The 25,188-nt window shown below is 41.3% G+C and overlaps 2 protein-coding genes across 15 annotated transcripts in view; both read left to right on the top strand.

Moving 5' to 3' along the window:
• The window catches only part of LOC138112212 (semaphorin-3D-like), a 57,549-nt gene that overhangs the window by 15,688 nt on the left and 16,673 nt on the right, over positions 1-25,188 (top strand). For 9 of the 14 annotated variants that reach the window (XM_069018945.1, XM_069018942.1, XM_069018938.1 and 6 more), the window contains 4 exons: positions 10,283-10,443; positions 18,885-18,947; positions 20,569-20,688; positions 25,067-25,159. In XM_069018945.1, the coding sequence (XP_068875046.1) occupies positions 10,283-10,443; positions 18,885-18,947; positions 20,569-20,688; positions 25,067-25,159 (437 nt within the window). The other 5 variants (XR_011151599.1, XR_011151598.1, XM_069018947.1 and 2 more) reach the window with 5 other exon arrangements.
• Positions 3,059-5,936, top strand: LOC138112788 (uncharacterized). Its single transcript, XM_069020382.1, has one exon. The coding sequence runs from the start codon at positions 3,127-3,129 to the stop codon at positions 5,371-5,373; it is 2,247 nt and encodes a 748-aa protein (XP_068876483.1). The 5' UTR covers positions 3,059-3,126; the 3' UTR covers positions 5,374-5,936.

Raw genomic sequence — 25,188 nt, 5'->3', positions numbered from 1 at the left:
ATAAACAAAAGCATTATTCTCAGCTGGTTTGTTTTTCTCCATATAGAATGAATTAAGGTGGAGTCTCACTCTCACTGAAGTCATGGCAAGAGTTTTTCCACTGAAGTAAATTGAAGCGAGATCAAATTCACACTCCTCACTTTTTTCATCTTACCTAAGTAAACTAAAGACAGGCAGTTCTTTCTCCTCTGCTGAAGGATGACCGTGCTAAACCATCAGCTCCACGTGGCAATTAGCCATGTTTAAGGATTGTTTAGTTTCCCGCAGTGTTTTGCACACCGGATTTTCTTCCCCCTAAGAGTGATCCATTCTTAAAACATGGTGAAAAAGCAAACAGAGAACATTTTGGTGCCATGAATTCTTTTGAAAATTTGACTGGGTGAGTACATTTCCTTAATGTTCAAAAATTATCCTTTGAACATGCTATTTAACAGTGTCAAGCATTCTGTTCTCTATATTGCTTTTGCTTTAAACCTGTTTCATTTTATAACTGATGAGATGCTTAACTGTTGCATCACAGCAGTTAGTTTGTTCAGTTTCAGTACAGCTGGCTTATTTCCATGTCATGCATCATTTAATTATACATCTAAAACGTAGTTAAAACTGTACAGCTCCATGAGCCTCACTTAAGCTGTCTGTGACACTGCAGTAATCCCAGTACCCTGACGGGGTGTTGCACAGCTATGACTGGTTGGAATGTGGTAAACTGGTGATGTGTAAGAGAGCCTAGAAATGAGCTTGCATTTTGCAGCTGTGCTTGCTCTACTAGAAGAGGAAGTAAAACCAGAAAAAAACTGCTCTTGTGGCAATATCAGCGTCTGTAAATCTGAATGCTTAATGAAAATCAAGGAAAATGTGCTGAGTGAGGAAGTGGTGCTTTTCCCTTGTTTGTCGTTTAATTAATTTTTGGTGGTCTGTTATTTGTCAGAAAAATCTATCTCAGATTCCTCTATGGAAAAACATGAAGTGTTTATGTGAGAGTGAAGATCCTAGTATTGGATGATTGTCTAGATATGCAAAAGACTTTGCCTGTTTTGTCTCAAAAATGCTTTCTGGAGGCAGTGATCATTGAGACTTAAAATGTACCCTAGCTTGAAGATGGATGGGCGCTGCTGTCCATGTGTATATGCCGTCGATCGAGTATAAACTTGAAGGCATTTATTACATCTTAGTAATGGGAAAAGCAGCAAATTTCTTGCAGACATTTTTTTTCCTTTTTTAAGCTAGTGAACTTGAAGGTCAGATTCAACTCTATGTTGCATTTTCTGTCATATAATTATCATATATATCATGTCCTGAAGAGCAGCCTCCAGTCAGTGACATCAACAGCTTACATAGCAGTTGAACTAAGAATAACCTTGGAGAACTGACCCATGTCAAGCTCTTATGAGTGTAAACTGTTGATGTCACTGACTGGAGGCTGTTTTTTCGTGATCACAGAAGGGCCTCAATTGGATAAAAGAAGAATTGTATTCAAAAAATACAAAACTATTCTGCTGAATGTTCACTTTACTGTATCTCAGAAGATGAGAGGAAACAAAACTGAAAGAGTAATACTTAACAAAGGATTTTTGCTCTCTTATAAAAAGAAGGACGGGACAACATCAAAAACAGCTTCCCTAGAAGAATGCAGGGGGAAGAGACATGATAAGTGGCATCAGCTTGGAAGAGGGATCAAAACTCTTTCTTTGATTACTTTTACTAATGACATGTGTTTAAGCAAATCCAATTCAGAGCAGTTTCAGAAATCCCAAACTTGTTCTCTTTCTGAGCACTATTTGGAGGGCACGATCTGCCTGACGTCAGTGTCTGTCTAGCAGTGGACATCTGTGGTCACTATGCAGGTGCTTGATTCACATCCTGTTTCTTTTTCCTCCCTCCCCATTTCTGCAGTTCCATTTCTAGGTGAGTTCCCAAAGAAGAGCTGAGGAATATAGGGGATGACTCTTCCATACTCACAGTCCTTTGGAGATAAATACACAGAGATAGCAGAAAGAGTCAGAATTTCCTTTATTTAACCAGCGCAACATCAAACAAGTCAGAGAGATTGGTTAACTCTGTTTAAGGCAGACAATTTTGAAGATGGTGGGAGTGACAGATGTACATCTTTGCTACAAATTTGAAAAAGGAGACATTCTACTTTCTGAACAAAATCCTGGCTATCCCAGAATTTTGCACTGTGTTGAACCATAGAGTTTTAAGAGCTGAGAGGTTGCTGAAGACACCAAAATTTTGTAATTAACTTACTGGGCCTCTTAAAGGAGGGTGTTAGATCTTCCTGTGCATCATTCAAGCAGCCTGGATTTCTTTCAGAAAGATTTCTCACTAAATCTGTAACAAAACATTAGCTTATATGACATACTGCCCCAAAAGTAATCAATATAAATATTATTAATAAAAAATGTCCCCCTCCAAGATTAAATAAAGCTTGCACCCGTATACCAAGAGCATCCATGGATCATGTCACCCATATTTATATTTGACAAGGGTTTGTGTGGGAGGGCGCTTGTGCCTGCTTTGTACAGGGAAGCTCTGGGGTTCCCAGGTTCACGACTGATGGGTCTGCACTTTGTGTCTCTTGAGGCTTTGGGTGCCCAGGGCCATGATGAGTTCCCGGGCTGGGGATGGCGGGTGGGGCTGGCCTGTGATGCGCTCTGGGGCCTGTGACAGCACAGGGGCCGTGTCACAATGGGGGCAGCTATTAAAGGCCCCATGGGTTGCCGCTGCCCCAGTAGAGCCTGGGCAAGCGGTGAGTGCACACAGGCGGTGGGGAGGCAGGGCTGGGGGAGGGCTGGGGCAGAAGCGCCGGCACCGGGGGCGTGTGTTCTGTCCCTGCATCCAGGGCCCAGCCCCTGGTGGGAGTGCCTTGCTCAGGCTCGGTGCTTGCTGGGGCAGCGGTGCAGGCCTTGCCTCCTGCCAGCTGCCGGGGGCCCTCTCCTTCCTGCTGCCACGTCCCTGTGGCTCCTGCCCCCCACTGGCTGCCTCCATGCTGGCCCTACTGAACCCCTTCTGTGTGTCCTCTTGCAGACCATGGCTTTGTTGTCATTGCTCTTCGTGCTCGTGCAAAGCCTGATCCAGTACCCCCAGCCAGCTGGGGATGGGCTGGATGAGGCCACGCACCGGCGAATGCAGGAGCGTGAGGAGCTGCTTGACCGTGAGATGGCTCGGCTGCTGCAGGAGCTGGAGCAAGGGCCCCCGGAGCAGCAGGACGAGGGCTGGGGAGCCCTGCTCTTTGGTGCCCTGCAGCAGTGGCCATTCTGGGCTCTTGCTGGACTCCTGCTCCTCTTGGGCCTGTGGTTTAGCTGCAGGAGGAGTCCTGAAGCCAGCGAAACCAACAGCAGCGGCAAGGACCAGAGCTCCTGCAAGATCTTGGGAGAGGAGAAGGAAAAAGAAAAGGAAGAAGACAGTTTGGATTCCAAGGGAGATGGAGAAACCATAGATGTGACTGTGGAGGCAGATGACAGCGGCAGTGGAAATGAAGAAGGCAGTCCTGTGGCTGCAAACGAAGGAGACGATGATGATGCCAATGAACGAGATGAAGATGTGAAGTTGAAGAAAGACAGTGATGTTAAAAGTGATGATGGCCATGATGCAAAGAAAGATGAAGGCTGGAGTGATGGGAATATGCCAGGAGACAATACTGCCGAAGGAAATGAAGAAGAACCTGGCAATGTTACTGGAGGTGTGGAAGACCTAGATGAAGTAAATGAAGGAGAAAACAAGGATGTGAAGGTGGAGCCAGACAAGGATGCTGGAAAGGAAGACGGAGATGGAAATGAAGAAAAAACCGATGATGCGTATATGAAGGCAGGCAACAGTGATGATGTAAATAAAGGAGTATACGAGGTAGATGGAAAGGAAGAAGAAGCAGATGTGAAGGTGCAGGGAAGCAGTGATGCCAGTGAACAACAAAGCAGTGATTGGATTGGGCAGGAAGACAACAGTGATGGTGGGAAGGCAATAGACCACAGTGGGTTTGCTGCAACTGAAGAAAAAACCACTCACCTTGGAAATGAAGAGACCAGTGCTGCAAACAGAGATGAGAAGCAGGGTGATGCAAATGCGAATGGAGAGAAGAATGAAGATGTAAAAGAAGGAGAACAAGGTAATGTGGCTGCCAGTGAAAAAGAAGGCAGTGCTGGCAAGGGCAAAGGCAGCCGTGGTGGAATTGAAGAGGAAGAAGACGCCTGTGACACTGGGAATAAGCGAGGGATCCTTTTAGTGGATCGCATACAGTGTCCCGTCGAGGACGTGGAGAAAGGTCGCTCAGTGGCAGCTGAGCTGATGGAGAGCTTCACGCGTGTCTTTATTGACAGCGTGAGCAATAGTTTCTACCCGGTGCCTCAAGAAGCCATCGGGGTGGGCAGTGCCTTTGAGGGTTGGAGTCCCCGTGAGCAGGATGGGGTGTACCGCATGCTGGTCCCACTGAATCCCCCACCGGGACACGCCTTCCACCTGGAGCTGAACAGTGCAGGGCAGATGGCAGCAAGGACCTTCTGCGTCCGTGTGGAGCTGGTGTGCACGTGCGAGAGGGAGCAGCTGGGCGAGAAGCTGTTGTGCTTCCTGCACCACTCGCAGGAGGAGCTGCGGCAGAAGCAGAAGCCCAGCCTCCTAGAGACACTCTGCACCGGCTCCTACCTGGACGTGGAGAAAACCTCCCACTGGTTCTACCAGCTGGTGAGATGCTCGTGGCTGCATTTGCCTCAGTCGTACTCATGGCACTTGGTGTTTCAGCCCTGCAGCCGGTCCTGCCAATTCCGGCTGAGCAAAGGCAAGAAGAGCCTGGTGGTGAAGATGTTGTTTGGGGTGCGCCACGGGGACTCCGACATCTTTGCGGTCAGCCAGCCCACAGAGGCCCAGACAGGCAGCTCCAGCATCTTTGTGAGCAGCCATCCCGCCGAGGCCGACTCCATCGCAAGCACAGCGTGGCCTGAGACATACGCTGTGGCAGAGGCAAAATTCTTCCAGCACGTCGCCAGTCAGGTGCCGTGTGAGAGCTTGCACCTGAAATGCCTGCAGCTCTTCACCTGCATCCTGAGGGGCACAGGTTTTTCCAGCTCGACCTGGAAGACTGTGGTCATGCACGTGCTGACCACTGTACCGCTGTCCCAGTGGCGCAGGAGGGAATTTGCACGGCGGCTGTGGGACATCATGGCATACCTGCGCCGCTGCCTGCAGTTGAAACGCCTGGAGCACTTTGTCCTAGGCAACCAGAGGCTTCCTGCAGAGATCAGCTTGCCGCCGGCAATGCGAGCGGTCGAGCCGCTCAACCTCTTTGAGCACCTGGCCCAAGATCCGGCCGCCCACGCAGAGGCGATGCGAGCTTACGGTCAGCTGCGATTTCGCCTCTGGATGCTGCTCTCCGGCCACTGAGAGGAATTCCCTGCACAGAGCTGTGCTGGGGGGGCTCACACCCGATGGCAGCCACGTGAACACTGCATAATTCTTCCTTTTTTCACTGGCAATCCTGAAGCTGCTTTCCTGCTCCCGTGGATGGAAGATGCTGCGGCACACGGATTCACTGTGCAGACACACATCTCTGCATTGCCCTGCCCTTCACCTTCCAGTTTACCACGGTGCTGTTGTGATGTTCCTACGTCTACGAGGCAGAAACTGGCTCCACCTGCACATCCTTACAGAAGACTACGAACTGAGAGAGGTTGCTTGGCACACCTCAAAGACATGAAACTGGCCTGTTAGGGACTTGATGTAGTTGTTCAGTGACCTGTAGCTCACTTTACCATAGGAGAATAGGTAGTCCAAATTTTTATAATAGGAATTCTTTATTAGCATTGCTTCCAGAGGTCCTTTATTATTATCAGTGTACAACTATTTTGCAAAGTTGGTCTTAGTTTAGGAAATTGAGCTACCCTACTATAGTAGATTGTCTCCTTTTCAGTAATATCTGGATAGCTATGTTTGGAAAATTAATAAAAGGAGAGAAGTGTCTCAAATTGCCTGAAACGTGACATTCTTTATATTTAAGCCTCTGTATCTTAGAGAACGTCGTTCCTATATATCTGCCTGAAATAATGCCATTTTGCAAACAGAGATGTTGGATATGTTGCGTGTGCTCTCTCTTGAGCAAACCCATAGAGATGCTTGAAGGTTGATGTGAAAATGCCCTGAAATGCCTGAAATTCTACAGCAGAGTACTCCTGAATTTTTTAGGACTCTTTGGAAAAGTGTTCTTTTCACAGTCACTTTTATAACTGTAATACCCTCCTGGGGAACAATTCCGTCCTGAAAGATGAACAGAGAAGTCCCTAACTGCAAAACATGTGGTTTAGTACACAGCTCTTTTTTGGGCTTCTCATAACCAAGGTTTTAACACAAAACTGTGAACACAGAAAGTCATGTTTTCTCTATTCCCAGTTGTCTGTATCCTTTTGGAGAGGCCCTGCTGTTCTATGAATATTACGTTTTTCACCAGGCCTAATAGTATTGTATATCAATGAGAGCCACTTCACATGCACGGCTTTGTCCATGGTGACATGCAGCTAAACAAAATGTAATTTACTTCTTGCACTACATTGTAGAGATTGGTAGTAGTCCGGAAGTATTTATTCTCTTTGCCTTCATACCAATACATCTGGGGTCAACTGGTCAACTTTAAACTCAGCATACCTTAGGAATTGGATAAATTGCTGCAGTCATGCTAGAAATACTTTTCTTTATCCCAGAAATTTGCTTGAGTTTCTACAATGCCCATGTAAACCTTCACGTGTATTCTCCAACATGAGAAAGGACTTGCTCCTCCCTAAAGGCAAGTGATGCAACCTTTGTTCTTTCCTGTATATGAAAGTTATACAGCCTTTAGTTTCAGAGTCCTTCAAAGTTGTCTGTAACTGTTTTGAAAGTGGCTGAGATGTTCCCTTTCTGCTAATTTAGGCATGGCTTGTCACTAAAAAAAATCTGTACCTAGTCACAAAGGGCATTCTGATTCTGAACCAAGGGGTTCTACATTGCTGCATTGTGACAGCATGCTGGAGTTGAGGAATGGCAACATGGTCACCACACATGTGACTTGATGCTAACAAGTGTAAATATGTTTTATAAATGCAAATACATATGATCAGAACAGAATGAGATTTTTACTTTTGAAGTCTCTTTGCTGTGGCTCTGCTGCTGGAGATTTTATAAGTAAGCAATGATCATGCTGTTTTGAGCCAAGTCCACCGAGATACTGTGTGAAATGAATAAAACCCAGTCACTATTCCAGCTTCTATCAGTCAGCAGTGAAATATTAACCCAGAAGGGGAGTTAGCTGGATACTTAGTTAATCACCGGGCTGGAAAAAAGTATTTAATTTTGAGGAAAACAGCAACTAGAGACCATAAACTGAGTGCTGAACACGTACTCGTGAAAGACCATCCCTGCAACTTTGTTACTGTACCTTGTGAGAATGCTGGTTCTGTGTTAGCCAGGCTACAGAGATGCAGTGATTCAAATCAACAGCTTGCTCTAAGCTTGAGAATCATTGGGAAATGTGCTTTTCACAGTAAATTTTTCCAGTGCAATATCCTTGGTGATAGTAAATATGTCTCGCTGTGAAGGGGAATTTCAATGCGTAAGATTAAAATGCGTTGTTTTATAGACTGAGAACAATTATTAATCTAGCTGAAATTTAATCAACCCTCTGTTAATATTTGCTGGTAAAGTTTTATTAGGTCATATTACAGTTATAATCTTATCAGTGGCCATGCTCAGAGTCTTATTTCCAAGCTGTTTTCAATAGTAAGTACCAAACCTGATTCTTCACCACTTTGCAGCTTGTGTTGTCATTTGCACCAGTAAGAAAGGAGTGTGCAGTGTTGTCATTTCAATCTGGAATATTCTACAGATGTTTTCCTTACGATGCAGTGAAATAAATGATTGTACAAGGCATCAGGCAGGGCTTATTCCCACTTGGGCATTTCAGTCATGAGGCAGCATTTTCCCTCACTGTTGTAGCTGTTCTAGGTGGGTTTTTTTTTTACTGAGAAATTCTAGAACTGTTAAACAACAGATGACAAATGTCCATTTGGGATGGTCTCTTCAGAGATCATTCCTTTCAAATAAGGAAACTGGAAGTAGACAGCAGTCTCAGTCATCGTCCTTCATGTATGTGGAGAAGAATCAAATCCACATTATTTTTGCAATTGACACTCTTGCAAAGGCCCATGCTTTGCATGGCTTTAAGTGCTGAAAGTGCTTTGGAGCATTTGCACAAGCATGTAATTTATCCTTCCTCAGATCAAATTCCTGTGGCTGCAGATGAGAAGGAATTTTTCCTCATATTCTGTATGCTAGTTACTTGTGTTCTGCAGGTGAGGACTGAGATTTTTATAGTACCATGTTAACCATAAGCTGCTTCTAAAGTGATCTTGCTGGCAATTAATAAACACCTTTTAAAGTGTTACTAGTTTAGAAAACAAATCCTGACATCTTTGCCTTCATGAAAGATACGTGGGAAAGGACAGTGCTGGTGTATAGTAATGTAATGCTCAGCATCAGATAAAATTTTTCAGTGTGAAGCAAGATTTTTTTCCCAAAGTACTGCCAAATAAATCTCACCTGGGGGAATAGGAGCTGCAATGCATGACAATTTGTTTTCAGATTGTACCATAACAACATCCTGCACTGAGCCAGACAAAAGTACACAAACTTAAGTAGAAGTGACTGAGCCAAAAAATAATTGTCATAATTATATACCAGGTAGTCAGATTAATAATGATAAAATATTTTTCTCCCATGGTTGTGTTCATTAGCCAGGACTAGAACTTAATCTTTTCTTGCCTGTCATTTGGTTTGTGTAAGACCTTGGAGAAAAATGTTTGGGTAGGTTTTTTTCCCCTTTATTTAATTCAGGACTTTTTCTCCAAAACACTGGCCCGAATTTTCATCATGATCAGGATATGCCAATAACTTGTGCGGTAAGTCTGGGTTTTCTAGCAGGAATGCTACATTGTCCATCCAGTGCCAGGAAGGTGGAAATACCCTTAATTTTATCTTCCCGTTAAATACAGGATTTGCCTTTCTGTCTGAAGATTTCCAAATAGTTTAGCTTGGAGAGTTGGCTTGTGGAAGAACTGATTCACATGTTTATTTTCTTTTCCCCAAAGTAATGACTACCCAACAAGACTTAAATATTCTTGTGCTCTTTTCTATATGTTGTTTGTGTCCTCGTCCAGAATTACGTCCACAGAGTATTCATTAGGCAAAATGCTACAGAATTTTTATTTTACAGCTTTTTTAGCTTTTTTGCAACAGTATAGGTTCTTTCATTAGTTTCATAGAGCATTTTTTTTTTTTCTTAATTACCTACAGTCCTACATGCAGTTCTGGGGCACCCAGTTCAAGAAAGACATGGACCTTGGAAGGAAGAGCCCTGAAAATGATCAGAGGGCTGTAACGCCTTCCGTATGAAGAGAGGCTGAGAGGTTTGGGGTTGTTCAGCCTGGAGAAAAGAAAGCTCTGAGGAGACCTTATTGCAACTTTTCAATATATAAAAGGGGCTTGTGAAAAAGATGTAAAAAAGGAAAAAAGGACTTTTTAACCAAAGCCTTTAGGGACAGGACAAGGGGCAATAGTTTTGAACTAAAAGAGAGTGGATAGAAACTGGATAGAAGAAAGACATTTTTTATTATGAGAATGGTGAGAAACTGGTACAGGTTGCCCGGAGAAGTTGCAGATGCCCCATCCCTGGAAGCGTTCAAGGCTGTGTTAGGTGGGACTTTGAGCGAGCTGATCCAGTGAAAGATGTTCCTCCTCATAGTGAGGGAGTTGAACTGGATGATCTTCAAATGTTCCTACCCACTGTTTCCTGCTCCTAATTATTCTTGGCTGGCATTGACCTTCTTCGCTGCTTTATATCTGGAGCACCAAATACGGTGAGGTATTGATCCTTGATCATGTGTATCCACGAGTATGGTGATATAAACAGAATTCGTTTTCTTGGGATGAAGGAAAGATATAGCACACATCTTGCAAAGATATGTCTTTCTTGGTTTCTAATTTCTGTTGAATTTCTCATTCCTTTATGCCATACAGATAATTTGTTAAGAAAATTTTATATAGAAAAATATTTTGTGCAAGTAAATATTGCCCAATTTGGAAGTAAGAAAAACCCCAGAGAACCCGAAGTTAACAGGAATTGTATTATAACTCTGGAAAGACATGCTCCAAGACTGCACTCATTTCCCTGGTACACTCCATGCTGGTTGCATGTATTTATAATAAAGACACTGATGAGTCATATATAAACATTTTGATTATAAAGATTTTCTTCGTTTTCCCACAGACTTGCTGCTTTCAAACAGCTGCATCCCATTCCTGGGCTCAACAGAGGGGCTTGATTTTCGAACCTTGCTGCCGGATGAGGAGAGGGGCCGGCTACTAGTCGGGGCAAAGGACCACATCTTCCTGCTCAACTTGGTTGATGTAAACAAAAATGTAAAAAAGGTCAGTGCCTTTTCCACGGAGTTTATCTCCTAAGTTAAATTTTGTTAAATTCTTTTTGTTTGGTTGGTTTTGTGTTTTTCTTTCTTTCTTTCTTCTCTGGGTAACTGCAGATTCGTTGTGCAATGAAATTTACCAAGATTTGATCATCTCACCTGCCGTAGTTATACAGATTATCTTTAATCAATTGAGTTTCTTGTGCTGATTGATGTCCTTTGTGACTGATGACCTGCAAGAGATCAGCTGTGTGGAAGAGCCCTGCAGTGCATGAAAATAGCATCAAAATATCAGCAGACAGGAAAAATGCAGCTCAGAGTGTTCACTTCTCAATTCCTCTGGTCATGGTTACCCTCCTCATTTCAAAGCATTTGGATGGAAATAACTGAAGACAGCTCTTTCATTGCTTCCTGGCATCCCTGGGATTACTTTACTCTAATACTGAACAGAGCAGAGGCAATTTGGATGGTTTAAATCATAGTAAAATATAAGTGGCAATTTTAACATTTTGGTTAATATCTAGAATGACTAGTTTTAGGAAAAGCTTCCACTGGGATCTGCTGTAGTCCCTTGCCTGTGCCCGGTGACAGTGTGTTAACTTGAGATAATAAGATGACAATTTAGCCTTCGATATTTCTAGCAGACATGGTGAACTGGAGCTTTTGTAAGCACAGTTGACTGCTATGAGTGGAAACCAGATGCTTGCAACAGGAACACATGAAAACTGGTTTCCTGCTTGTCCCAGATAGGAAGAAAATCTGAATTCTCAGCTGTGTTTGGTATTTTCTTTAGGCACCAGAGGGTGGTTTTAAATTACTACGTACTGCTGCCAGCTCTGAAGAGGTAACTGACCCTGAATTAATGTGATTGCAGGCAGGAGCTGAACAGGTGGAACAAGAGACTATTTTGCCCTCACGTTTGAGAGCAACGCTTGCTGTCATTGTATAGAAGAGATACAGTACCAGTCTGAATATCTTGTTCCTTATCTGGACTTCAGCAATGCTGCACATGGCAGTTTCTGTAAAACTCAGATTCTGGGTATTTCAGGAAATTTCTTCCTGGCATGCTTTATCAAGCACTTACCTTGCTTCTGTCATCTCAGTAATTGATTCAAAATCCACTACCCCTCCCAGGATATTGCATTAATAACAGCACTACTCACAACTGCAAATTTTCAGACCACAAATTGATTTTTGGTGTAGGCTTTCTGTAGAAGACAAATTTTGTTTGTGTGAAAAGCAGACTTCTGTTTCTGTGGGCTTCTGCTTGCCTCCTGAGAGATGCTGAGTGCTGTCACCTCCCATTATGTTCAGTGGGGCTTTCTGAGCCCAGACCTTTCTGGAGGTGGCAGCACTCTGTGTGAGCCACCCCTCAGTCCAAGCTGGTGACATTTTCCCTTTGGCCAAACCAGCGCTGTTCATTACGGACCTTGTGCTTTCCAAGAAGAGCAGAACACAGATGGAGCCAGGAGCACTAATGTGCAGTCAGACAGTGCCATTTGGTATAAATGTGGTAGAGAAAAGACTCACTTTGTATTGGAAAGAAAATTTGGATTTCCTAAGATGAATAGAGAATGCATGCTTACGTATCTGTGGTAACCAGAAAGGAGGGAATAAAATTCCTAACCACTTGCGTATCTGGACTAAATATGTGTGCAGGTTCAAATACTTCTTTTAGTAGTAAAATAATAGTTTAACTATTCAGATAATATTTAACTTTTCACAAAAAAGCACTGAGGCAAAATATATTTAAATGGGTAGAACTGACTGAGAAGCCTTGCAGAACGTCCTGGTGTGCTGATTTCCCAGGTCTCCATGGGCATTCAACAACTTTATAAATGTATCTTCTTGCTTAAATGCCCAGGTAACACAAGGCAATGTCACATGAGTGTTTCTCTTTAATTCCACTGTGCTTGGCTGGTTGAATCTTGCAGTGGAGGGAAGGGATGAGATGAAGGAAGTTGCGTGAGGAGCTGTGTATAAAATCTCAGCCCCTGAGGAGGAAGCTAAAGGATACTCTACAGTAGCAGTGAAGTGTCAGAAAGTAGCACTTGCCGGTGCTGTGTTTAGACTGAGCGTGGTCTGGGTTGGCACTGGGCCAGGCGGCTCACTTCCAGGCCTTCCCAGTGTGGGGAAACCACACATGTTGGGACTACAAGGGTCTGAAGTGTGTCCTTTGTACTCCTCTGGAGTACGAGTCATCTGGAAAAAATGATCTGCTTACATACAGCTACTAAAACGAGTAGAAATTGATTAGAATATTAAGTTTCTGCCGATAAATGATGTGTTCATTTGTGGACTTTGTGGAAGGAGTGTTAAAAGCACGCTGATGGGGCGAGAGAGGCATAACAGCTTTGAGACTGCAGTGCAAGATTGTGCATAGTTTGGGGTTTCCGTTCTTTAAAACAAAGCTGAACATGAACTTCTTACTTCGATAAAGCTCTCAATTTCAGATATTTGTTTTGTTAGGAGCTACTGATACCTCCAAAAGCTAAGTCAGGATCCCCAACAATTTATTCTCATGTGTAGATATAATTACTTGGCAAGATTATATTTTAGAGTCTAATGCTCTATATTAAGACATTTCTGGCAAAGAAGGATCCAAAGCATTGTATCCTGCTCCCTTCTCTAATGTATACATATATATAATTTAATAACTTCCTTTTTAAAACCTATTAATTTACCTAAATTAGTTAATTTGACTTCCATATATTAAGTTATAGCTTTATTTCCTGGTGTATTTTTCCTGATGAAATAAATCAGTAGTTCTGCTGGAGTCAGAATTTCTTAAATCATTGTAGTTTTTATGAAATGTATTGTGTAATAGGTTGAAAATTTCCTTAGCTGGCAGCTTGAAAAAAAATCTGTCTGGTTTCCAGTGCTTGTAAACCTCATTATAAAACAACAGCAAGTACCACAGTGTAATGAGCAAGTCCTCCAGAATGACAGATGAATGCAGAAAGCGAAAGTGATTATAGTCAATAAATATATAAAATATAGCAATGGATAATCTTCTTTCTGTAACAGGGATGTATTTTCTCTGAAGTTTTCCTGTACAGAAGCCATTAGCTCCTGTTGCAGGAATGGCATTATGAAGTGTCCCTGACAAATTCTGCAAGCTATTTGCAAACTGGAAAAATTGTGATTTCTTCCTGTGAGTAAAATAAAGATGGTCAGCAAAGGAAAGTAGTTCTACTGAAGGCCTCTGTGCCATTACCACCAGAAGTGCAGTGTAAAACGGAGAGATGTTTAATAGCATGAGAGGCTGGAAAGCTGGCAAAGAAATTCTATAGGAGCACCAACCTCTGGGATCCTGCTGGAAACATGACGTCAGTACATCGAAGTTTCTTGTGAGTTTGCAAAAGCCTTTTCTATTTTACTCCTTGCGCTAAATAAATACGAAATACAAAATGTTGTCAGCTGGGTAAACAGTGGGTAAATAGCTGCAAAGCAATGGTGCCCCTTTCTGTGGCTGTGCTAACAGTGCCCGCGGGGTTACACGTCAGCGCGATCATCACGGTGTGATCTGCAGCGCGACCCGCCCAGCTCCGCAGGAATAGGAATGCTGTCAAGGCCTGACAAGCTTTTGAAAAGCTGCCAACCTGCAGGAGCTGTCGGTGCTAGAAGACACAGCCCCATGTGGGCCAAATAGATAAATATGTCAGATCCCCAGCAGCAGCTTTGGAACAAGTTGTTTTCATCTGTCCCAGGGTGCACTGGCTCAGGGTCCCAAATCATCATCTGTTGTAAGCGGCCCTTTGGGATACTTCATGCAACTTCTTTAGGAATGTTGTTGCTGTGGAACAGATCCTTGTTACGCCAATGTTTCAGATTTGATTTTTGTTCAAATCTACAATCTATTATTTATATTTATTTATTAGCAGTTTATACCCATTTCCTCTGGCTGTTGATAATTCTGGTCTTCAGAGCCCTTTGATTATTCCTGCATAATTTAACTTCTTTTGTTTTAGTGATGCTTCCCAACCTTGTGTCATCTGCAGGGGTTGTTGGAGAGTTCTGGGTTTTTACCAAAGCTACTGAAGGGTGCATGAAATAGGATGAGTTCTGACACTGTTTCTTGGGGAACTGCACGAGTAACTTTGTACCTCAAGTTCTTTACTTATCAGACCATTTTTTTTTCTTGTACTAATGCCTGTTTTTGGCAGCTGAGCTAATCAGTTTCCATGTGACAATGTAGTGAATACTTAAATGGAGCCCTGATGAAGAGCAGCTCTACCACCTTAATGTAATTCAGCTAGGTTATTTAAGAAAAGTACAATATTAGAGTGGGATAGTGGCCGTTTACCAAGTTCTGTTGTCTTCTCTGCCACACTCCGTTTTCATTGGAAACTTGTATTATTTCTTCCCTACCTAAAAACTTGTTCTGAAACCTTAAAAACAGATGAAAAAAGACCAGTGGGCTTCTAAATTGTTTAGATAGCTTGTGATCTTCCTCTTTTGTATTGTGACAATAGATAGCATTTTCCACTCATTTTGCAAAGTTCTGCACCATCCTAGATTTAGTAGCCTAATTAGAAGTGATTCTTGAAAAAGCTGTACTTTCACACATTTTTTTGTAATCAGATTTCACTGTTTTATCTTTGAGCACCCCTTCTCCTGAAGATTTATAATCTTAAGTGTTAGGCTAGGAACAAAATCTGATAGAGAAAGATGCATACATAAAAATGAGTAAAATACCAGTATTATTAATTCATGACAGATGGCAGCTGAAATTTGGCTCTTAGTGGTGGATCCAGATATTATTTTTATATATATATACATACATACATACATACATATATATATATATATATAGAGCATTCACATACCAATTTATTTATATATAAATAATGTATTAAAAAAAATTACTTCCTTTTTCATTCCTTTCTTATAGTAAAATGCATATTTGGAGGAAGGGAAAATGTTACTTTTAGAAATTCACTGCTCCTGATCTGGAAAAGACCTCTGTGGTTTTAAATGTTTTGTTTTAATCAGAAATCAATTTCCAGCTACCCTTTAAAGTGATACCTTATCTGTCCTACACTTATGTACTGCTTAATTTTGTACTCCTGGGAGGTCTTCTTTCTCTCTGATAGAAAAGAGTTTATTAACTTCCATTTATTAGGAGAATTTAATTTCTTTCCCATTCCTAAATTTAAGAAAATATTTGAAGAATGATTTAAAAGTAATGGTGAGGTTGTTTTTTTTCTTTTAATTGGGCAATAGAAGAGAAAATCTAGAAATCATGACAGTAGCTGACCTTTGGAATTTTGATATGGTTATTTTAAAAGGAAAATAAACCGAAGATTAAGAAAAGAAAAGAATCCTGTTTAAGTATACAGTTCACATATTCCAACTAGTTGCATTCTTGCCTTAAATTCAGTAACTCCACTTAGCTATTCTAAGATTTCTCCAGACATTTCAGATACATACAACTATAAAGTATATTAAGTATATAATTTGTACTGATTGTAACACAAAATTATTGTAACTTTACAAGTCAATGTTGTTGTCACCTTTAATATATAAGGCCTGGCTATCTGGGGGTTTTTTTCCATTCCTTGAGGTTTTTACTTATTGAGAAATTTGGGAATAAAAGAGAATTTGTTAATAAGATGTTACCATTGTGAATAAAGCATATAAATAGAAAAAAAAAAAAAAAAAAGACCAACTTCAAAGCTTCAAACCATTTACAAGCTAAATGATTTTAAATCTGAAAGAAACTACAGGAGCCTCCAGTCTTACTTTTTTGGCATATTGTGAAACTAAGTAACACATTGGAATAAAATATAATGGTACAATTTAATTTCACCCCCTACAGAAAAGTCAGTACACATGTATAATGTTGCTTGTGCCAGTGTTTGAGGGAACCAGGCTTGTGGCACTGTTACACAGCATGTCCTGTAATAAAAAATGAAGTTCATGCTTTTTTGCTCAGCACATCAACTCATTATTTTATGCAATTTTTATGATGCAACTCATCAAATGATGCAATTTTCTTGATCTATTACAATTTAGAACTGACAGTTTCTGGGAATCTCTCATTTCTCATATGGTAAGCTAATAAATATCACTTTTACTCCCCCATATATAATTGCAAATTGATTTTCAAGCTAGATCACTTAGCTTCACTTTTCATTGTCTAATGTGGCCTTATATAATGCTAAATACTGAGGCTGTTGAGTAACTAGAGAGTAAAACAATTGATTTTTTAAATAATAATTGTCTGTGGTCAATTATCATAGAAGGGGGGATGTGTGTATTTCAGCCTTGTAGGACAAACACTGATTCCCATGAAAGAATCTGTAGAAGATTTGAGGGTAACTCAAGTCCATTAACACTTCTGAAGCCTTGAAGCAGATGTCTCTGTTTTTAACTCCTCCAGTTCTTCTGTGTAGTTGGCAAGGACAGGTGGGCATTTTCAAAAGCCTACAAAGGGACATCTTGTCTACCTCATTGGATAACTAAACTTTGGCCAAAAATCTCCCAAACCCCTTGAAGACCTCGAGGCTTTCCTGTAAGTGATTCAGGGATCTTGGGCATAAAGTTTATGTACAAGAAAACTGAGGATCAGATCTCAGACAAATCTCCGTGGCCAAATGTATTTGGAGATCCATGATCTTACGTTCCTCTATCTGTTCCTTTTCATCAGCTTTTCTTCACGGGTCGCTTTTCATCAGCTTTTCTTCTTAAACTTCTCTGTGTTGCAGTGGAGACCAGACTGGACCTACCTTCAGCCCTTCATGATGTTTCCAGTACTTTCCTCTGTGCTTCCTGGCACTGTGCTCTGTGCCATCCACACATCCCTGGGATGGCTGATTGCATTTCCATACCTGGGTGCTTTGACCAGATCTTTCCGAGAAAATGCTCTGGGAAAGCAAATTTGTGCTCCAGTGCTGCAATGCTGTTACACTGTCTTATCTCTGACTCCATGTAAATATTGTTGCAGAGGGTTAAGGTTTAAGTAACTTAAACGACATTGTCTCTGCTAAGAGGTTTTTTATCAGGAAGGTAACGGAGTTCACTTGAGAGGAAATTAATTTCCTTGCAGAAATCCAATACATCCATTTTCACTGGGAAGGAAAGAGAAAGAAGTAAAATCCAGACTGTTTCCAGATTGAGAGAAACAGTGACTGTAGGTTTTGGAAAGTGATAAAGGTACTTGAGGGAGGCCACTTGCTTTTTGCTTTCCTTACCTGTGTGGGACTGAGCCTGGGTATGTCAAGCCACTTCCAGTAAGGTGCCAACAGCTGGGTGAAGGGGAATATGACAGCAGTCAACTCCTCTTGCATGCCACTGAGTTGTGCGTCCTTCCTTGATGTTGTTTTTATTTCTAGTGCATATTATAATAATTCTTCATTCCTATACATTTGCTATTTAAGATTTTGTAAAGCATGACTGGAGACTACTATAAAGCATTTGTGACTACTAATGACCTGCTGACTGGTGCCTGGGACTTCAGGCAATTTACTAATCAATATTTGCTTAAAAAGTAGTGTGATTTGTGGTGTTTTTATTACTAGTCATGAGAAATAACAATTGCTTTTTCTTGTCAAAATTAGAAGTACAAAATATCCATATTTAACACAGTGATTCGAGAAGAATCTGTATTTAGCTTCTATTTTAAATTTAATAGAATCAGATGTACTCAATCATATCCAGTTTTGACTGCTTAATGGAAATCAGTGAGGCAGAACCTGCACTGTTGTTCACTGACATTTCTTCACCAACACAATTTGGATTACAGTAACTGATAGTATGTTGTCATCTGGATTTATCTACATCAAAACCTATTTTGTAGAATTCTGCAGGGCAGATTAAAAAAGAAAGAGAAACAGTATCAATATATACTGGCAATTATCTAAGGTCCACAGTTCTTCTCTAAACTTCTGTGTCATTTTCTCAGTAAACTCAGTTAATGTTGATGTTTTTAAACCATGCACTGTTGATTCCTGCCAAATGTACTTTTTGTTCTACAAATTTCCCTTCAGCTGTCCTTAGTTTTTTGAACCTAATTATTTTCATTTGAAAATTGGCAGAAAGAGCTAAGTGTTTTTTTTATAACAGTTCTGCCAAGTCCACTGGACCAAATTCTTACAAATGTAATTTGCCTGGCTTTGCAATCAGTTTAGTTTCCAGATGATTTGGCTCATCATAACTTTGAGAGAAACACATAATGGTGACAAGGTGCCCCGGCCAGATTAACTGAATGCTTTTTAAAAGTACATGTAGCCAATGAAGAAATAAACAAGAATCAGGGGGGTTGATTTAAAGCCTCTTAACTTTTTGTAATGGGATCTTGTACTTGAAGTCATGTTCATTTCAATTTACATGCAAGGTCCTTCAACATGCATAAATCTGTTTTAACTGTTTATTCCTGGAATAATCTACAGTCACAGGACAGTGTATAATCTTCATCATCTTTGTCTTGTTTTAACTCTATTACAGATTTACTGGCCTGCAGCAAAAGAAAAGGTAGAATTATGCAAATTAGCTGGGAAAGATGCCCATGTAAGTATGATGTATGTTTTTTATTATGGCTGAGGATTATGCATATCTATGTATTTTTTATTAAATGCAAAAAATGCTTTAGTAAGCTCTTGTTACACTTCTTCTGAACTAATGTCCTAAGTGTTTTTTCTTAATTGAAAAACAAAGTTACATTTCTATTGGTTTTTAAATATTAATACTTAAAAAAATTCAATCTTGCAGGCATCAATCATGATATGTTGTTCTTTTGTGTAATAAATGCAGCTGAGAGATGAATGGCGTTTCCTCAAAAATGTATACCAGGCAGTATTTCCCTGGAATCCTCTTTTCTCACATTAAAATGCTTCTTTTTTTCTTGGGTGTATCCTGAATGTAACTTCATTATAATTCATTAAAGAAACAGTAGTAGAGCAGTGTACAAATCAACTTAATTTGCAGACAGCTGCAGTTGGGGTTTAAAAAAAAATCTCAGACTCAATGGCTTTTGCCAGAAACCACAAATCTTCTTTAGGAAGTATATTTAAGGTACATACGTGTACACAATACAACTTTTATATGTTTTGTGCAGCACAGATTACGTCATGTGTCTAGAGCCCACTATAAATGTAAACATTTCCTGGCTGTAAAATAAAATTTCTTCCTTTTCTCTCCAAAAAAAATCTCCAGCATGTCGGTTACCAAGGTATCTTCCAGCTCAAAATGCTCTCAGCTCTCTGCCTGAAGAGTTTAGCTTTTTATTCTAACTTGTTACTACCCTTACCTTTACAGCAGTCAGAACCTAAACAATGCTGAGCATTGGAAATATTCTGATACTGGTGCGTGTGGAAGATTTGTGCTGGTCTATTTCTACACTAAGAGAAAAAGGAGAAGGTCCTGAGAGGGAAATAGTTGTTTCGGACTCTCACTTAGATGCAGGGTGATGGCTTGAACATATGAACAAATCCTGTGTGTTCCCTCTGAAGTATCTGTTATGTGTTTTTGTGTTCATTTCGTTCTGGGCAAGGCTAAATCAAGGCTTTTCCCCCAGCCCCATGTATCATCCTTGCAAGCATGCCTGTGCTACTTACCAACAACAACAACATGGAGCAAGCCCAGCTAGAGCCAGGATGTCCCACTGGACTCAGAAATGACCAAATAAAAGTCACCAGTAAGATGTGGTTGGTGCAGAGACAAAGCATGCCCTTGGAAGTGTGTTGAAGCCTTTCAGCCCACCGCAGTCGCTTTAATCATGTGATCTTTGGTATTAAAGCATGTGCAGTACCCTGAGCTGGGAGCAAAGGCAGGAAGACTGGTAGCCAGACAAACCCAGTGGCTCTGCGACCTCTGCCCAATTGTTGACGGGTGGTGTTTGCTACAACACTGGCTGAACAGATTCCCTCCAAACCGTGGTGTGAGCAGACAGTTTCTCGTGGCTGTAAGCATACAGCAGAATTAGGTTTGCAAGTCTGATTGATGAACTGCCTGGTAGATAGCCACTGTCAAGTTATAGTCCTAACAGGTTTGAACTACTTGTAAACAGTTTCTGCTACAGTAGTTCTGAGTTTAAATACACCAATGCTATGGCTGTAACTTATATTCTATGTATAATGTGAAAGAGAAGAATAAACATGAAAAGTAACCTTTATCTTTCTTTTCCCAACAGACAGAGTGTGCCAATTTTATCCGAGTTCTTCAGCCGTACAACTGGACCCATGTTTATGTCTGTGGCACAGGAGCGTTTCACCCTCTCTGTGGATACATTGAGCTTGGAACTCACAAAGAGGTAATTTAACTTTCTCACTAGTCTGACATGTCAAGGAATAGCCCTCATCTTGTGTAGCATTCATCATAGATTGGAAAATACTATGTGAGTGTGTAAAAAATGACCTGACAGCAGCTTGCATAAATAACAGGGTAAGTGGTGGATTCTGTGGGTCAGACGGGAACTCTTGTTCTCACATTTGCTATGTGCATATCGCTTTTGAACAAAGCACTTTTCCTCAGGCTTAATACACAAAGTTCTTCAGAATGACACTTCCATGTGATTAACTAAGTGAAGAGAACATCTGACCCAGATGTCTTCCTTTCTAGTAAGTCATTTCTGCACATACTTTCCTTGCGCACACACATTCAGAGTTCAAGATGAAACTTGTGGTTCTGTCTTTAATGTACATATACCGCAGAGGGTTTCCTGTGCCTTGTGCGTGAGAGTAATAAACACTTTGAAAAGGTTCTCTAAGCCTGAGTCCAGAGACAGCATCTCAGGACTTTGCAGTGTGTTGCAGTCTGGTCACCAAGCAGGTCTTGGATGTCCTCCATCACTAGTGGCATATTCCTGAGCTGAAGTTAGCAGCTGACTGGTCTTCATTTACTGGTGACAAAGAAATCACTATCCTAAGTGGTAAATGTTTGAGACCTAACCCCCACAACAGAAGAATTTTAGTGTTGTGTCAAGCAGCCACTTAGTACACAAGTCTCTTTTTAACTCCTATATGTATCACACCTTGGCTGTATTTATCCCACTGATACTGTTCTCAGACAGTGTTGAGATGTGTGTGACCTGTCCCTCTGCTTGCCTGTGGTGCAGGCTTCTATGCTGCTATAGAAATAGCTTTCTCTTTTCTTCAGGGCTTGGTGAAATTCTATAGGAATATAGGAAATGAGGTTTAAAGTTAATAAATGCAATGACCTGAAACAGAATAATAGAATTATAGAATGGTTTGGGTTGAAAGGGCCCTTAAAAATTATCTCGTTTCAACCTCCCTACCATGGACAGGGATGCCTTCCACTAGACCAGGTTACTCAAAGCCCCATCTAGCCTGGCCTTGAACACTTCCAGGGATGGGGCATCCACAGCTTCTTTGGGCAATCTGTGCCGGGGCCTCACCACCTTCAAAGGAAACAATTTTCTTCCTGCTATCTTATCTAAACCTACCATATTTCATTAAAAGCCAGTCCCCCTTGTTCTATCACTGACACATGGAATCGAGGGAAGGTCCTCATGGAAAAAAAAGTGATTAAGCTTGCCCAGACTGAGACCCATAATTATGTACCCCCCAATCTGTGTGTTGGATGACCAACCCAGAGGGGCTGCCTATGCAACAGAAAACTGAAGCTAGGAGAGATCTACTTGGTGGTGTTCTTTCCCTAATAAACCATTAATGCTCCTGGTATTGTCTGGTATATCCTGTATAATTTGGCTTACAATGAAATAATTTGTTGGCTTCTTTGCTTTGCTACTTTAGATATTCCGGTTGAAGCAACTGAAATTTTAGATCCCTTGTATCATGCTGGTTTCTTAGCTGAATGATCAAATACACAGCTGAATGGAACAGAACAGCTCTCAGCAAGAGTGTAAGTAAGGCTCTGGTTTACCTCTGGCTCATTAGCAAGATTCCTTATTCACTCTACCATTGCCCTACTTCATTTCAACTACTTCATTTGTGAAGGTTGTTTTCACCAGACCTTATGAAATTATGGATTTGGTCTGACTGTTCAGTCCGGCAGCCAGTCTAGACAAGGGGTCTGTCTCAGTTAGACAGGACCAATTACCTTAGAAAGGAAATGGAAGAAGAATCCTGGCATCGTGTTTCCTAATCCCCTCACTGTCTCCCAGTCCTGCCTCTCCCACATTCCTCCTGGTTGCTCAGCTGCAGTGGTAGGTTGGGCAGTGTTCAGCACTGCTCCTGCCTCTTCTGACAGAGAAGCTCTTCTACAGCCTCCTACTGAGTTATCAGCCTTGAATGGCATCAGGCATATTTTCCCTTTCCTTCTTGGAGCCCCAAACACCCTTCAGCCACCATCCTTCCACCACCTCTCCATATAAATGTGACAAGGCTGGAGGGTGCTGAGGATAGGCCCAGTGATGTGAATTTGACAGGCAGTTGAAAATGTCTCCTTGTAGGAACTGAAGCCAGGAGTCCTACAGGATAAGTCAAAGCACTTTTAGTGCAGATCCATTCTCTTAGTATTTTTTCATTCTTCCGTCCCTCCCCTTTTTAATTTGGTTTTTTTTTTTCAATTTAAATCTCTGGGTTATAAGAACAGATAATGAATGTCTGGTAATTAGCAACCTCTCCAGGAAGCTGTGGGATGCTTGGGAGAGCCAGGCCCTGAGATAGCCTCACGGAGGCTGTGAAACCAGGCAGTGCTCTGCTGACCTTTGAAAGCTGCTCGTGGATCTGCACAGTGCTCTCCTGGCCAATGCCAGAGCTGTGAAAACAGAGAGGAAAACAGTGTGGATCAGGTGACTCAAAACCACAGCAGACACTGCTTTTGAAGCAGCACAAATCCCCAACAGAATCACACAATTAAAGGGGATTAAAGTCCTTGTCTTGTTATTGCTCGAGTCGCTGCCAAAACTTCTCTTGGCTGGTGAAGAAGAGGCTTGGCCCGGTTGGTGCTGTTAGCCACAGCTCTCCAAGGGATGCTCTTTTCTTTGAAAGCTTTGCCCGAAGTGAAAGCAGGAGGTTAATTCTGTGTGAATGCTTGGTAGTGTCCATTAGTTTGTCGGGGTGAAGCCTGAAATACTTGATGTTGATCTGTAACTCCCTTGGTCCCCTGAGTATTGCTGGGCTTGCAGACAGCCTCTTCGCATGTGATAAGGCAAGGGTTCCCTGAGCAGCTCAGGGTTGCACATCCTAGAACTAAGGACAATTGGACACCAGCGTAGCATTGTAAGAAAAAAAAAAAAAAAATCAGTTTAGTTCTGTCCTTGCTCTGCTCACTGTAGGAGCCTGAGAATTTGGTTTGCTGGATATTCCACAGGTTTGGGAAGGTAACGAGTTTTTTGCTGGTTAAATTCTGCTTTGTATGAGCTAGGACGGCTGGAGGAAATTGAATTTATGTTCACAGATTGGAATTGATTTTTCTTTTCTCTTAAGGAGCTTAATTATTCAATATCCTGGGCTTTTGTCTTCTGAGCCTAGAGAGTTTAGGAGGCACCTCAATAACATAGAAAGGTTTGGTCATTTATAATCTGATGTCCATTAAGGATGAATTGAATTAATGTGTTGTGAAGTCTAATCCTATGTGGCCATCTTTGGACATACTTGCTTGTCATTTGTACTCTCCAGGCGTCTTGCAAGTCAGAGGTATGGAAACAAATAATTAAAATCACTTCACCTATTTTTAATCGTTTAAACCATGGAGGTGTTTTGATTTTTTTTTTAAACTAGCTTCTAAAGTTTTTTCTCTACAATAGACATTAAATCCACATTGAATGGGTTTTTGAGTACTAGAGGGATTTTAAGTATCACAGTAGATAGGAAAGCATGGTGAATGAAAATATGTTAAAAGCCATTCTCTAGGCAATCTCCCTTCTCTTAATGGCAGGACAATTCTGAAGATCAAGTCTCTATACCTGCAGAGAGTTCACTTTACTCCTCTGAGCTATCAATTTGCCTTCAGCAGGACTCACAGTGGATTTCAGCTTAAGTGTGCTTTCAGGAAACCACTGAAAGGGGCAAGTAAAAGAGCCCTTGTTGGCAATTCTGAACTATAAGAAAGCTTCAAATGGATGCTTACAGGAATCGACTTGTTGATTACCCACTGAAAACATAGGGAATAATTTTTAAATAATTTATTTTCTTTATCTTCCTCTATGCCCTTGTTCTGTGGCCCAGGAATTAATCACACGGTATTTGGAAACGACAAGGAAAAATCTATTCTGATATCTCTTGTATCATTAGCCTTGTTAAAAATAATAAGAGAGAGCATATGCTCTTTCATTTTAAAAGAGTCTGAACTGTGTCTGCTGTGAACATTATTCAGCAGTCCCTGGAGAAATTTCTGAGTCAGCCAGAATCCCTTCAGGGTCTCCTGTTGCAACACAGTCTATCAGCACTTTCCCAAATAGAAGCCAATGCCTTTTAAGTACAATCCAGCTTTTCATTGGAGTAGAAATGAACAATGCATCTCCTTTTTTTTGAAAATAATTGTATTTTTTTAAGATTTGTGTTTCACTATAGAGTGACCAGGATACAGTAAAACACTGAATGAAAATATACAGATGTAAAACAGACACAGACTGTAAACATCAATGCTGCGATGACAGCTGCACGATCTAACACATCTTTACTTTGTACATTAGCAGAACAGGCTGTCTAAGTGAGTTTTTCTCTGTAGCCACACCAGGATAATGAATTTGTGTTTATTCTCAGGAAATGGTATTCCGTTTGGATACCCAGAACCTGGAGTCTGGCAGGTTGAAATGCCGTTCGATCCCCAGCAGCCGTTTGCTTCAGTGCTGGCAGGTAAGGAGCCACCAGAGCTGGGTGCTTCC

Source organism: Aphelocoma coerulescens, chromosome 6, assembly GCF_041296385.1.
Source record: "Aphelocoma coerulescens isolate FSJ_1873_10779 chromosome 6, UR_Acoe_1.0, whole genome shotgun sequence".
NCBI classification, from domain to species: Eukaryota; Metazoa; Chordata; class Aves; order Passeriformes; family Corvidae; genus Aphelocoma; species Aphelocoma coerulescens.
The sequence above is the reverse complement of the archived record's forward strand: the minus strand, read 5'-3'. Positions and strand labels throughout refer to the sequence as shown.